Raw genomic sequence first — 12465 nt, 5'->3', positions numbered from 1 at the left:
ATTTTGGAAGGAAAATATTCTCAACTTTGTGATTTCAAACGTGGAAAACATTGGTACCCATTCTAATTCCGAAGTTTGATGCATTCTGTTTTTTAATGTAAAGGGAGGTGGCAAAATGATACTAATTCTTTAATTTTCAAAGTAGAAGTCTTGGAATCGTGGAAGGTGGTTTCTCAAGGGAGATTATCTGAATTTTAGTAAAATCCTTATGAGGTTTTACTTTCTGCAAAGAAGTGGTCATCATGCATTCCTTCACACATGCTTAACTGTGTTTCATGTAGGTTTCATTTTCTTATTATTACCTGGAACCCCAAATAAAACTGTTCAATTTCTTCGTGAGGGAATCTGTACAGGAATTTTCCCTTGAACGTGGGCCAGCTAGTCATGTGCAAAAGAAAAATAATCAATCTAAGATTGACTGTGGATTACATCTAACAAGCTGCTTCACTCAACTGTGGTGACATCTCTTCTAAAATCTACCCTTTAAGAATGCCACAGGGCCAGTTCTTCTTGGTTTTATACAAATGATAAAAGGTCAACTTCTTTTTATAGCTTGAGGATACCTGGGTCAACCAGAGAAATAATCAGCAAAACTGAACAATCTTCCATGATTCCTAGTTTCTGTTTATAAAGCTAGTCTAAATACAATTATATTTCCCATGACGGGTCAGTATAAATACAGTCCTCACCACCCCAAGGAAACATACTTGTCTATGAGCACAGGGGACCGTGCAGTGTAGCCAGAGGCATTGTATCTGCTGAGAGTCTCAGATAGACTGAAGGACTCTAGTTCATTGTCAGTATGGTTTTGATTATGTAACTTCACTGAATTTCAATTTCTGCTTTTGCAGAATGAATTAAAATATTAATTGCGTTTGAATTAAACAGAAGAAATTAATGCAGAGGTTTTGTACAGACAAGTTTCCCACCCATATGTATGGGCTCCTCTACCAAGCCAACTCATTTCCATCTGGGCTTTTCCTCAATTAAAACTTTTATCAAGTAAAAATTATGGATAAGAAATATTTTTTTTTCAAAATTAGGGCAATCTTTATCAATTGAAATTGTACTTTATTTGAATTACATCTGATTACAATTGTAGAAACATTTTATGATATCAACACAGGGTTTTTTATTTTTATTTATTTGTTGATTTTGCCTTGTAGGAGCTTAAGCTGCCAGCGGATCACCTTGCATAAGAACCTGTTCTTTTCATTTATATGTAACTCGATTGTGACAATCATCCACCTCACTGCGGTGGCCAACAACCAGGCCTTGGTGGCCACAAATCCTGTAAGTAAAACCCTTGGAGAATTAGCAGGAAGATATATGGGATGGGGGTGGTTTCTGGTATGGAAAATGTATGTCCTTAAATTAATGCATATGTAAATGCTGGGTTTGACATGCAGGTTTATCTCAGTGATATTACCGTCTAGGGAGGTAAATTCCCTCAGTATTTCCACAGCCTCAGTTCGCGTCTGGCTATGGAGCCCATTTGCTCAATCCAATTTAAAAAGCAATAAAAGCGACTGAGTTGTTACACGAAAGAAAAACATATGTAATGAGAACCCTAAATTATATTTTGGCGTCAGGCTTGCATTAAAAATTAATAAAACCAGGAAGATAAGGACTTACATACTTTGTATGTAGAATAAAGTTAAAATCTGTTAAAATAAAATGTTCCAATGCTCTACCAATCATTGTCTCAATAGATACTGATGACATTTTCTTCCTAAAGCCATATTTAAAATGTATGCTAAAATTTTTATGTATGTAAACTCCCCATGATATTTATATGTAAGCTACATTTGGATTCAAATATATGTATATATAGCAGAAGTAGTCACACTTTTGGAAGCATCTAGTTTAATATCGCTGCAGATCTCCAATTTTGGATATGGATATGTGTGTGTGTGTGTGTGTCTGTATTTGTGTGGTGTTTCTGTGTGTTTGTATGATGTGTGTGCTGTATGTGTTTGTGTGGTGTGCATATATGTGTTATGTGTGCATGTGTGGTGTGTATGTGCGTGGTGTGTGTATGCGTGGTATGTGCATATGTGTGTGTGGTATGTGTGTGCATGTGTGCTGTGTGTATGTGGTGTGCATGTGTGTGTGTGTGTTTGGCATATGTATGTGCTGTGGGTTTGTGTGTGTGTGTGGCATATGTATGTGGTGTGTGTGTGCTCTTGGGAGCATCAAGCTGTGTTTTCTGGATTATATTATCTAGTTACTGAAATCAGAGAAGGGAAGGAGTTTGAAACAAATGGGTCAATAATAACATGGGTTTTATGTGTTTTTAGGGTAATTTACACAGCTCTGAAGTTTCGCCCATGGTTTGCACATGTGCATCCGGGTGATTTAATCTTTCTCGTGTTTCTCTCTAAAGTCACTGGGGCAGGAAACAGGCCAGGATATAATTAGCAATATAAAACATGAGCTGCCATTCTGCCATTTCAGAATGAGTTTCTCTACAAATGAGAGAATTCGTTGTGTAACCCAATGGGAGTTTCTAAATCCTACAATTATTTACAAGGGTATATATTTATTGAACAAAGTATAAGTTAAAGTACGGTGAATTTATTACTTAGAAAAGCATATTTTTGATTATAGTAACAGTGCTCTCTACAGAAATATTTATTGAAGTATAGTCTAAATGCTTTCTCCCATAATAATTTATATTAATTTTGTTTATTTTTTTGTTTTGTTTTTTGTTTTCTGTGTGGTTCTGACTGTCCTGGAACTTGCTCTGTAGACCAGGCTGGCCTCAAACTCAGATATCTGCCTGCCTCTGCCTCCCGAGTGCTGGGATTAAAGTGACATCAGAATCAAATTGAATTAGAAAAGAATGTAATACCTATATAACTATTAAAGGTTAAATACATCATAAATATACTCAAAATGTGCAGTTAAAATTATTTTATCTTTAAAAGACTTGGTTGTCATCTTGTAAAGCACATACCGCATTGTTTAAAATTTTGTAAAAGAGTTTTCCACACAGATGAGGAAATGACATTACAAATATCCTTAAGGAAGGTGTTATTTCATGTAATAATGAAAGTAAAATTATAGATTTTTTGTTTAGGATGCAGACCTGGTTAATATATGAATATTTTCAAATTATTTCACTTTTTTGCTACTAGTGTTTTTATCTGTACAATGTGTGGCCATTTTCAGTGCGTGCCTCACAGAAATATTCAAGAATTTGGTAACTGTGTATAAATGACAATTTTCCAGAGCCTTTAGGATGACATTCATGCACTTGCTATTTTCTCTAATCCGTGATTACTCTAAACGTCTTTCCAGTGCTTTAGCTTCATTAGAGAATTACTCAGTAAGTTTTATTTATTCCTGCGGAATGAAGGTTACCAAATTTTCCAAGTATTTGGACATGTTTAATTAAGTGCAGATAAGGCTATCAAAGTTTTTCTAACCGAAAGCCACTGCCACAATCAAAGAGATTGCAGTTGTGGACGATGGACAGTTTATGTTCGTTGTGCAATAATCGGAACACATTAGAAAAGCAGACACCCTCAAGCAAAGGGAGATTTTGGACTTTGCAGAACTGTTTGGAATACCACATGGTTCTTATGAACTGATAAAGTTCATGGTTAATAACTTTAGGGCCATCACGGGGTGGTGTTCAGAAGAGCACTGTGCGACCCAGACACCCTCGTGCGCACAGTTGTGTGGTGGGGAAAGAAGAATCCCATGGTTTCTGAAATAAACTTGGACAAACGCTTCTCATGGGGATTTCGTAGACTAAGAACCACTTTTTACCTTGTCACAGGTGAGCTGTAAAGTGTCTCAGTTCATCCATCTCTACCTGATGGGCTGTAACTACTTCTGGATGCTCTGTGAAGGCATTTACCTGCACACGCTCATCGTGGTGGCCGTGTTTGCAGAGAAGCAGCACTTGATGTGGTATTACTTTCTTGGCTGGGGTAGGTGCCACTGTCATGACCTTTGTAACCAACTGATTGAGAAGGCTTTCAGCTCTCAGGCAGTGTGACTTATTACCAATCACTCTTAACATGTAAACCGAGGCTTTCCTCGCTGTGATGGATTGAACTATGGAAAGCCAAGTGTCACAGACTCATGGTTTCTCTAGTCTCATTTTGATTAATAATACATCTTTTTAAACATTGATATTCCAGCAACAAGCTTATCTTAGTTGAATGACTAAACAATAGAATTAAAATTATGAATTAAGGATATGGTCTTCTGAATTTCCTTTGTCGCGTGTAAAAAGAGGTCGCTGGTGTTTTAAACTCCACCAAGAAACCTTTGAGATTGACTTCCCTCCCTCCCTGCCTTCCTCCTTCCCTCCCTCCCTCTTTCTTTCTTTCTTTCTTTCTTTCTTTCCTTTCCTTCTTTCCTTCTTTCTTTTTCTTTCTTCCCCCTCTTTTCCTTCCTTCCTTCCTTCCTTCCTTCCTTCCTTCTTCCTTCCTTTTCTTCTGTCTGTCTGTCTATTTGTTTTTGAGACCAGATTTTTTTGGCTTAGAACTTGCTATTAGATTAGGAAGGCTTTGAACTTGCAGAGAATCATCTGAGTGCCCTGTAAAGATCATAAACTGTCATTTTATAGTTAAACTAGGGGTTTCAATAATTAAATTAAAGTATGCAAAAGATCTACTTCTTTCACATAATCTCTTGGCATTGTGTGTGCTTCCTAAGGTCATTGGAATAAGATATAAGAACATAATATGTAGAAAATTGATTCATGTAGGACAAGTTTTCAGAGATAAAGCAATCATTTTACTTTTTAATTTTCTACCTAGATGGAGACGTAGATACTGAGATAGATTTAAAGACATATGCCTGTTCACATACCCAATTGTTAGCACATTCTTATTGTCTTTATCAAATAGTTCTTTACTTCAGTTTTTTCAAGATCTTATTTAGAAGCTTCAAAACACACAGAAATCTTGGTATAAGAAACATATCTTCTCTTTTTTTCCCTGCAAAACATGGATTACAGTAAAATCTGTCTTTTACAATAGAAATGATTATCAGTCCCAAAATTTCCAACATTGATATTACATATTAGCCAAGTTCATCCCACAGAAAGTAAATAAATACAGAAATTCTTTTAAGGATTGTGACTTAGCAGCATGCTATGGTTTTAATCTCTGGAATCTTACGGATTCGGAATGATGTATGTCTAGCCTGACAGTCTGTCACATTTACTGCTTGGCTATCACACAGCAGACGTAGGTGGCTCATTATTTTTGGCTCCTGAAGTGTCTCCAGATGTCATATTTGTGCCTTCTTTGAGAAGCCTCACCTGTAGGGAAAGACATCCATTCATCTGCGTCTGCTTCTTTGTAGGGTTTCCACTGCTCCCCGCCTGCATCCACGCCATGGCCAGAAGCATGTATTACAATGACAAGTAAGATGGCTTCCATTTGTGATTTCTATTAGAACCAAGCAAAACGAAAACCTTCTGTTTATACATTATTGTCTTTACTTAATCCCCTAGCTGCTGGATCAGCTCCGATACCCACCTCCTCTACATCATCCATGGACCGATTTGTGCTGCTCTACTGGTATGTAACTAAAATCCTCCGTTTCTCACTGTTGCTCTCCTGCTGTCGCTCTGAAGTCAGTGAGCTCCCACTAGCTCAGGTTAGCCATTTCTGTGAGTATCCCCATCATGGTCTTGACTTCTTTGCTCATATTATTGCTCTTCTCTCTCTTCGAATGGACTCTGGGAGCTCGGTCTAGTGCTTAGCTGTGGACCTCTACATCTGCTTCCATCAGTTGCTGGGCGAAGGGTCTAGGATGACAATTAAGGTAGTCACCAATCTGATTACAGGGGAAGGCCATCCTCTCCACTACTGCTTAGGGTCTTATCTGGGGTCATCCTTGTGGATTTCTGGGAATTTCCCTAGTGCCAGGTTTCTTGCTAGCCCCATAATGGCTCTCTCAATCAAATATTTCCTTGTTCTCCCTCTCTGTCTGACAGAGAACATGGATGAAAGGGATGGGAGGGTATAGATGAATTGAAATTAATGCTTCATAAGACAGGTTCTTAACTACTGAGTCAAATTCCATTTTCAGATTTCTATGAATCTCTTCAAAGACAATGCAAACCCTTTAGGAAAGTTGCTACAGGACAATAACTAGTAAATTATAGTTGTGGAAAGTCATTTACAATTATAGCAAGTCAAAACTTCATCGGCTAGGTTGAATGTCAGCTGGTTCAGTTGTATGATCATCTCTTCATAAGCATAAAGAAAATGACAGTCTTATTTCAAGTACTTGTCATAGAAATGTTTATATAAAAGGGTGTTGTGGCAATGATCATCAAAAAGGAAGAGAAACCAAATATGTACAGAATCATGATGGCATAGTATGCTTGGGGAGTCTACAGTACGGGCTCCAGTGGAAAGGCAATTCTTTCAAATTTAATGATTGTTGAGGCTAGAGAGTTGGCTTCATAGAGAAGAACACTTGCTGGTCTTCCAGACGACCTGTGTTCTGTTCCCAGCTGCATATTGGGCAGTTCACAGCTGCCTGTATTTCCAGTTCCAGGGATCTGACTTCTTCCTCTGGCCTTCATGGGAACACACACACACACACACACCAATACATCCTTAAAGCCTAACATTTCTTAAGGACAATTCTTTTTTCTAAAAGTGTTTATGATCTTGACTTGGAATCGTAGACAAGCCTTAATATTATATAGAAAATGTACTAAGAAAATGACCCAAATATTTCCTGGACGAATGTGCTCCATAGTGATTCTACCATAATTTTATTTTTCTAAAAGTTAATTTCACCAAAATTCATGTACCTGTAAACTGAAAAGCATTACTCTAGAAATACACACTATTAATACGTGTATTATTATGCAAAATGTGCCTTCAGTCCTTATACATGAAATAATCCAAGTTTTATAAAATCTTCTCATAAAACAGTTCTCATGAGGCATCTTAGCACTAAACATGAACTAACTTTTAGATGCTTTTTTACTTTTTTTAGGTCAATCTCTTTTTCCTATTAAATATTGTACGCGTTCTCATCACCAAGTTGAAAGTTACTCACCAAGCGGAGTCCAATCTTTACATGAAAGCCGTGAGAGCGACCCTCATCTTGGTCCCGCTCCTTGGCATTGAATTTGTGCTCTTTCCCTGGAGGCCTGAAGGAAAGGTTGCCGAGGAGGTGTATGACTATGTCATGCATATCCTGATGCACTATCAGGTAAGGGACTCCCGCCAATCAAGAGCCAGCTTGGCAAGTTTTGTGTTGAGTTTGCATGGAGGCCTGGTTTTCCTCCTGGCTGCTTCTGTAACAGTGGATTATTAATACAGGAACCCTTTTGATTCTCGTGCCTCCTCTTGGGCCCTTTTCCTTCTATTGGTTTGTCTTGTCTGACGTGGGTGTGATAGTGTTTGTTTTATTATATTTTATTTTGTTATATTTTTAAGAAATGAGTGAATGAATGGGTCAAAAACCTTACTGCAGGAGTAAAGATTGACAACTGAACTGTCAGGTATATCTGCTGGGAGGGCAAAAAATAAGTTTTCTTTAATGGAATGACACTGGGTATATCAACCACGCTAGACAGAACCAGGAGTAGTTGGCCAGCTTATAATTGACTTTCCCAGGCTTTGTGTGTGTGTGTGTGTGTGTGTGTGTGTGTGTGTGTGTGTGCGTGTGCACGCGCACGCACGCTTTTGTTTGGTTACAGTTTGGTGTTTTTAGTTTTCTTATTATTTGTTTATTTTTCCCTTTTGGTTTTATTTTGTTTTCTTGGTTTTAGGGGGTTTTGTTTTTTATTGAGTATTTGTTTTTTGATTTAGCTTAGAGTTGGGTCGGTAGGGTAAGGGAGAGGGGAAGATCTGGAAGGACTTGGTAGAGGGGAAGGATATGACCAAAATATCTTCAATTTAAAATTGTTTTAAATAATAAAGAATATAATAAAAATAGATCCAGATAATTCTGCTTTCTTTTTAAACAGGGTCTTCTGGTGTCTACAATTTTCTGCTTTTTTAATGGAGAGGTATGGTTATTGATTTTTAATACTTTTATAATTTAAACTTTTTTCTTTTAAAACAAGATGGAATTATAAACTCCTCCCAAAACAACTATTTTTTTTTTCTGAGACCGGGTTTCTCTGTGTAGCTCTGGCTGTCCTTGAACTTGCTCTGTAGACCTGGCTGGTATCAAACTCACATCTGCCTATTTTACCACCTAAATGCTGGAATTAAAGGTGTGGGCTACCACCACCCAAGCCCAAAACAACTATTTCAAGTACCGATTTTATCAGAGAAAAAAATAACATAAAATTATTTTTTTGTAGTCCCAAATTTTTATCTCAAAATTTAGGTAATATTAGAGTTGAGAAACAGGGAAAAGTTAGACTTACTTCAAAATACTCCAAGAACGAGTTAGCCCTTTGATCTATCATGAGAATGTACTAAGTCTGGATGCTGCTTTGGGGCCAGTGCTGGGCAATCTTTAGCTTCATAGAGCCCATACTGAGACAGAGTCTACTCATTTCCCCCTTTGTCCTTTTCAGTAGACTCAACTATGTAACCTTTTGATGGGTTTTACCATAGATACAGACGATTAAGACAAATTGACATTGGAGATTTATAGGTCTTACCTGAGGAATTCCTGCTTGAGAGGCTTTAGTAGCCTGTCCATCTGGATATTGTTACTGCTCAGTGGTTTGAACATTATTGACTTTGCTTTTTATTTGCTTCTGGTCTACTTGGCCAGTTTTCATTTGGAGCAAGCTAGCAAAACTGAGCACAGAAATCGAGACAGCAGCTCAGTGAGAAATAGGCGCTGGACAACCAAGAAACTCCTCAGGAAACCTCAGATGGGGAGCACACGGACCAGATGGCATAATTCATGAGGCTATTTCCTGTAAAACAAATAATTGGAAATTATACACATCTTATGAAAAACTATAAAGTCCTTTGTCCTTGTCTAAGTAAATTTTTACTTTTTCTCTTTGGATGTAATCACACAAATTGTTTGAAGTCAAAGTTAACATGTATGTAACTGAACCTAAAGCCGTTACATGATAATGACTTAGAACACCACGTCTAACAGTGGGGGAGAACAGCGCACTGTCATATGTGGCTGTCGAGTTGTTGTTAGTGCTGTGACTCTTCTATGTCATACATGACAGTGACCATTTCTCTCTAGCAACAAGAAAGAACCCATACACCATTTGTTTTGACAGGAAAACTCGACAGACTTTATTATGAGTCATACTGACTTTATTATGACACACTGACTTAGGTAATCCTGTATGTTGCTGATGTTGGCTATACCAATCAAATATTCATGAGAATGATATGAACACATGCCAAAGAGTATGTATGAAACAGGGAAGATGTGCTTTTTTTATCTGTAGACACAGATTAGTGTCTTTTAAATATTTAAATCGTAGTCACTAGTAAAGTAGGTGATGTGGTAGTGGACTAGGGTTGGAGGCGCTAAAGGACCAACATGGTGGTACCTTCCAACTCTGGAGACACTTCTTCCTAGCAGTTATAGTTTGTGAAATATTTGGAACCAAGGAAAGCATATTTGTCCTTAAAAATGGAAATAAAAGCAAGTTTTTTACACTAATGCTGAAAAGGTGAACTTGTAGAGGGAGGAATGCAATGAGTTTATACAATGCCTCCACCTCATCGCTTCCTTAGAATAGCATAGCTCCATCATTCTGTTGCTCAGATAACTCATTGTTTTAATGAAAAACCACGTAGAATTGAGAAATCTAATTTTCAAATTGGCGCTCTCCTTCCGAAACGGCGTCCAGGGAATATTGAAGTTAGTGCCTTGTATTTCTGTTGTCCTTTATCTGTCTAAACAAAAGAGACACAGTACCTTGTTCTGCTGCCATGCCTTAAATTGAGAAAATTTGGCCTTGAAAAACTTTAATAAGAAGAAAACCTTTGAACGAGGTTGTTGCCAGATCCCTCAGCTCATGACAACATCTGTAATATCTGTCCTCTTTCCTTCTGCTTGGGAGACACAACCCCTGCTGGAGCATGATTCATCCCTTGTCTGAAGAAATGCCTTCATCCCTCCCTTTCTGCCTCTCTGCCTCTTAGTTTCTTCCCACTCCTGTAGCATGAAGAAATAGCCACCAGATTAAGTCTGTGTGGTTCCAAGTATGTCATGTTTTTGTTAAAGTCAGTTGCTTGGTTTTAGTTTCCTTCTTGCCCTTCTCGTTAGGTCAAGTGACTTGCTTTTGCCTAATATCTGCGCTTCGCTTGACTCTCACTGCTGGCTTTTCGCAAACATCTATTGTCCTCTCAGTATTTCTTGCTCATTAAATGTAGTTTGACAAGTGGCCAGGCCATTTCAGCGCCATTCCACTCAAATAAAACTATGTCCTGGTAACATAAACAGGAGCTGTGGTCATCAGAAGTCATCGGAAACAACAGTGCATTATATGTATTTTCATCAACTAAACAAAAGAATTTGTTTAGAAGCCTTAACATTCTACAAAGAAAACTGGGTAGTTTTTCTTTATAACCTCTATCATAGTCTTCAAAATTGATTTAGGTTAAGGAGTATTATTGATCCTTATCGTGTGTTAGTGAGCTTATACTATCCTAAGCATTTGATTTAGCTGCCTGTATAAAGCTCATACACAAACCACTGAAATTATATCCATATCTTTAATAGAACCAGCCATTTTTCATTTTTCCCTTTTAAATTTATTGAATGTCTAATTTAATATTCTGCTAAGTAAGCATGATCTTGTATTAGAGAAAGCAGTTAAAAATGTAGCATTCTTTCTTTAAATTTTATTTTATTTAAGTAACATTTCTTAAATTTATCTTATATGCCAACCACAGTTTCCCCTCTTTTCTTTCCTCCTGTTCCCTCCCACCGACTTCCATCTCCCCCTCCCCATGCACTCCCCCTCTGTCTTCAAACTGTAACATTCATATCACACCGGTTTGCAAAGACTCTGGGTCTTTATTACATTCTTTAAAACAACTTTGAGAAATAGTAACCCACATTTCAGAATACTGTCCTTTCATGATTTAGGCATCAAGAAGAAATAAGTTGTTGGTTATAGTCATATATTCTTCAAGGACAAGCATCTAACAGTCAAACTCATTTTGACCGCTGGGATTTGGTTAGCTTTTCCTTGAAAACTATCCGTCCTAGGACCTCAAGATGGTATCTTCTTGTTGAGGTCTTTATAACAGTGTGGAATATTTTATGGGAAACTACATCCCATGACCATTTGATTGAGGCTATGCAGTTCCAGCATCTAATTCTTCTAGTATACATAATAAATGAAAAAGATATCTATAAACATGAGAACAAAATAACTCCCACCCAAAATAGTTACATAATTGTTCAAAAATACTGTTCACATCTCTGAATATTTACATAACACATTATAGCTATCATTTGCTTGCATTTTTGAAGCTATTATATACATAAATATTACTGCCACTTTAATTTAAATATCTTGTATGTTGATTTAGAATTAGTAAACCACATCTTCACAGTGCACAGGATTATCCCACGGCACATAAAAACTGGCCAAAAATTAGTTGACAGCTTGGGAAAATCTATCCAAGCAATGAGGACGCAGGCAAGCATAGGTCAGGCCAGAGCGGCAGGGTGAATGCTTCATGAACCGAGAGTGGTCAGTCTCTAAGCTCCGCTTTCCAGACCTGAGAGCGGAAAGGTGATGGATGGCGTCTGATATGGGGCTGAACATTCTTCTTTGTGTTTAGTGACTCGGTATGAAGAAAGTCTTTCTAGTGCTCTCAATTCAGTCAGAATCAGCGCCATTGTATCTGACATACTACTCAGAATCTCTCATTTCGCTCAGGAAAAAAAGGCATTAAAGTTCACGTCTGTTTTAAGAAAGAAAGATGCAGGAGAAGGACTAGGAGTTGAGAGCCCTTGCTGCTCATACAGAGGACCAGGTTCCTTCCTCAGTATCCACACAATGACTCAGAAATATCTGTAACTACAAATCTGGGTCCCTAATTCCCTCTTCTGGCCTCACTGGATACAGTTACAAACATTCAGACAAAACATTTGTAACATAAAGCAAAAGTAATAAATTAATTGAAAATATTAAAAAGGAAAGAGGCAAAATAGGAAGAAGCGACATTCTTAGACGTTTTCCACCGTAACTCTTGTCCAATCCAGTGCATTCCATGATTTCAGGAAGTGAGGTCTGTGAGGACAAAGGCTCTGGCGCTTTCAGAAAGTGGTACATTTTTAGCACATTCAATAAAAGCTACTGTTAGTAATGATGGCAGTGTAATTTCCCCTGTGCCCCGTGTTCCTTTTATCTGCATCATTCCCCAATTCATATACACTCTCATTTCATCAAGGTATTGATATAAAATCCATATATACATATTATGTTGGATACAAAAGGTATGGATGAATTGTGTTTGACAAAAATACACATAGCCCATTTGGATTATTATAGCTTTAAAGACTAGACACAGAATA

General features: G+C 37.6%; 1 protein-coding gene across 1 annotated transcript in view; it reads left to right on the top strand.

The window, feature by feature from the left end:
* Positions 1-12465, top strand: part of Calcrl (calcitonin receptor like receptor) — a 71715-nt gene that overhangs the window by 55811 nt on the left and 3439 nt on the right. The window contains exons 8-13 of the mRNA XM_041639843.1: positions 1167-1293; positions 3788-3941; positions 5329-5389; positions 5480-5546; positions 6985-7203; positions 7964-8005. Coding sequence (XP_041495777.1) covers positions 1167-1293; positions 3788-3941; positions 5329-5389; positions 5480-5546; positions 6985-7203; positions 7964-8005 — 670 coding nt within the window. The remainder of the gene's footprint in view (positions 1-1166; positions 1294-3787; positions 3942-5328; positions 5390-5479; positions 5547-6984; positions 7204-7963; positions 8006-12465) is intronic.

Source organism: Microtus oregoni, unplaced genomic scaffold (genome assembly GCF_018167655.1).
Source record: "Microtus oregoni isolate MIOR12 unplaced genomic scaffold, Mior012 000060F_ref0000265, whole genome shotgun sequence".
Classification (NCBI taxonomy): Eukaryota; Metazoa; Chordata; class Mammalia; order Rodentia; family Cricetidae; genus Microtus; species Microtus oregoni.
The sequence above is the reverse complement of the archived record's forward strand: the minus strand, read 5'-3'. Positions and strand labels throughout refer to the sequence as shown.